The following is a 2,620-nucleotide window of genomic DNA, read 5'->3' on the forward strand; positions in this document are numbered from 1 at the left end:
TGTGTGTGTGTGTGCGCGCGCGTATTGGTGTGTTTGTATAAATATATATTTGTGGCTCTCCCTCTCCCAGTTACGTACTCTTTCTTTGTTTCGCGATTGGGCCGACCGCAAGAGTTGGCGAGATGACTGCAGGCATGCTGCGCCTCTTCACCGTGACGGCGACGCGGCGGTGGCGGCCGCTCCCTGTCGTCGCTTATGCCACCACACCCATCGGCCTGCAGCGCAAACTCACCATGAGCAAACGGCGACTTCGGCCGAAGCCAAAGCCGACCCTTGGTCCCTCCATCCCCATCTGTATCCTCCTCGTGCTCATCACAGCATACATGACGTACATCACGCGACAATCTTCCAACGACGACAGCATGTTTCGTTGAGTGCAGCGAGTGGGGGTGAGATGCGGTGGGTCCTGGGAGCAGTGGGGAGGCGTGAAGTGGTCGGTGTTGAAGAAGAGCACCCGGGAGCCGCGAATTCTGTTTCGGTGTAAATCGCAATACGGCGGGGTGCCACTCTTGCTGCTGTTATTACTCCTGACCCGCACCTTCAGCACCCATGTCTCTCCCTCGGTCTCTCGTTTTCCCTCCTTTCAGATCGCACGTCGTTGATGAGGCGATGCGGTAGGAGGGCAGTTGTGGCAGGGCCTGTTGGCCTGCTGCGCCCGTCGCGGAGGTGCGCCTCACGCGGGCGCGAACCAACTGCAGCGTCATCACCGCCAGCAGAAACAACAACAGCAACAACAAGCGCGGTGAAAAAAACAGAAACTGTAGATATGCCGCGTCGAGGATGGCGGGATATCGTGGGCGTCGCAAAGCGGGCACTCACGAGCTCCGCAAGGAGCCGCTGGAACAGCATGGATATAGTTGACACACAGAAGTACGCCTGGGCCCGCCGACGCCGCTTCCAGCAGACGAACGATTTGTTCCACAGCGCCGGCAAACGTGGCCGAACACTCTCGTTCGAGGCGATCACTCTGCAATTCAATGAGGTGGAGTGGTCTTTCATTGTCTTCCCGGCGTTTCTGGCGCTGCTAGTCATCCTGCTCATCGCTGCTGTTGGTAACGACGGGCGGAAGACAAGGCGGCAGCAGGAGATGCAGGCGCTGCAGCAGCGAGCAGATTATTTGGCCTCCGTGCGGGAGTCGCGATGCGCGTCAGTAGTTGCTGCCGACGGGGAATAACGTATCATCTGTCTTCTCATTACCGCTCTAATTGTGGTTCTTGTTGTTTTTGGCGGACGAAGTCATCCATATTGTCTGGTGCGAATATGTATCAGCAGCGGTGAGCATGTAATTGTTTTTTTTTGTCGTTTTAGCTTCGGTTGCTTCGCCTTTTCTCTCACGCTGCCTCCTCGCTTCGCACTCTTCCTCGGTACGAAGCCAAGAAGTGCGCAAGGGACGATAGGGCCCTTGACACCACCAAGAATACATCACCGACCAAGTTCAAAAAACAAAAACAGGCCCCAAGGGCCGTAAGGTACATATCTATACACACCCACACGCATACGCATAGGAAAATCATGGATCAGAACGCTGAGATACCCGCGCCCGTGTACTCTACGCTGGATGAGCCCATCATGAATACCATCATCCGTGACACGGTCGCGATTGGGCGGAAGCTGCTCATTGTTGTTGCGCCACCGCTGGCGGAGGAAAGAGAGCTGCGCGACTGGGACCTCTGGGGCCCGCTGCTGCTCTGCCTGTTGCTCGCCATCATCCTCGCCGGTTCGGCGTCGACGAGCCAAGGTGGCCTCATCTTCTCAGCGGTGTTCGTGCTGGTGTGGGTTGGCGCCGCCGTTGTGACGCTCAACGCGAAGTTCCTTGGCAGCAAAGTCTCCTTCTTCCAGACTGTGTGCGTGATGGGCTACTGCCTCGCGCCGCTGTGCGTCGGCGCCCTGGTCGCGCTCGTCATAAGCACCTTCTGGGTGGTGCTGGGCGTCTCCGCTGCGGTGTGGTTGTGGTCCTGCTGGGCTGCGCTGCGCTTCTTCCGCGGCTCCGTCGTGCCTGAGCGCGAGATGCTCGTCGTGTACCCCGTTGGCCTCTTTTACTTCTTCATGACGNGCTGCGCTTCTTCCGCGGCTCCGTCGTGCCTGAGCGCGAGATGCTCGTCGTGTACCCCGTTGGCCTCTTTTACTTCTTCATGACGTGGATGGTCGTCGTCGGCACGTGACGCGCCGCACACGGGTGTGTAGTGCGTCCGGTATCAGCAATGCAATGCACGGGGAGGAAGAGCGCATGAGCGCGTGGATGGGAAGAAGGCAAGTGAAGGAATAGGAAATAGGAAACCAATAGAAAAGAATGGAATGCAATAGTCTTCTTACTGATTCTCTCTCAATCGCAGCCTCTGACTCTCTGCCTGGGGAATTCCGCACGGTTTGTTTCGGTTTTCCGTTCTAGTTGGCGAGGCGGACGCAGCGATATGCCTTCTCTACGCGTGCCTACGTGTCGGTCTGTGTGTGTGCGTATTTGTGTGTGTGTGTGTGTGTGTGTGTGTGTGTGGTACCGCGGTGCGTCCCGCTGAGTTGGGCCTCTCGATTATTTATGCCCCATCGCACATGCACTTATGTCCCTTTTCTCTACCCCTCGTTGATGGTGTGTTTCTCCCTCCCTCCCTCCCTCTCTCTCTCT

At 57.2% G+C, this 2,620-nt stretch overlaps 3 protein-coding genes across 3 annotated transcripts; all 3 read left to right on the plus strand.

The window, feature by feature from the left end:
* Positions 1-122: 122 nt before the first annotated feature.
* Positions 123-374, plus strand: DQ04_16201000 (hypothetical protein; the record flags this gene model as incomplete). Its single annotated transcript, XM_009317434.1, has 1 exon — positions 123-374. The coding sequence occupies one exon, from the start codon at positions 123-125 to the stop codon at positions 372-374; it is 252 nt and encodes an 83-aa protein (XP_009315709.1).
* Positions 375-766: 392 nt separating this feature from the next.
* Positions 767-1,174, plus strand: DQ04_16201010 (hypothetical protein; the record flags this gene model as incomplete). Its single annotated transcript, XM_009317435.1, has 1 exon — positions 767-1,174. One exon carries the CDS (start codon positions 767-769, stop codon positions 1,172-1,174), a length of 408 nt encoding a protein of 135 aa, XP_009315710.1.
* Positions 1,175-1,512: 338 nt separating this feature from the next.
* On the plus strand, positions 1,513-2,136 carry DQ04_16201020 (terbinafine resistance locus protein (yip1); the record flags this gene model as incomplete). Its single annotated transcript, XM_009317436.1, has 1 exon — positions 1,513-2,136. One exon carries the CDS (start codon positions 1,513-1,515, stop codon positions 2,134-2,136), a length of 624 nt encoding a protein of 207 aa, XP_009315711.1.
* Positions 2,137-2,620: the final 484 nt, after the last annotated feature.

This window comes from Trypanosoma grayi, assembly GCF_000691245.1.
Source record: "Trypanosoma grayi strain ANR4 Tgr_1620_V1, whole genome shotgun sequence".
In the NCBI taxonomy this organism is placed as follows: domain Eukaryota; phylum Euglenozoa; class Kinetoplastea; order Trypanosomatida; family Trypanosomatidae; genus Trypanosoma; species Trypanosoma grayi.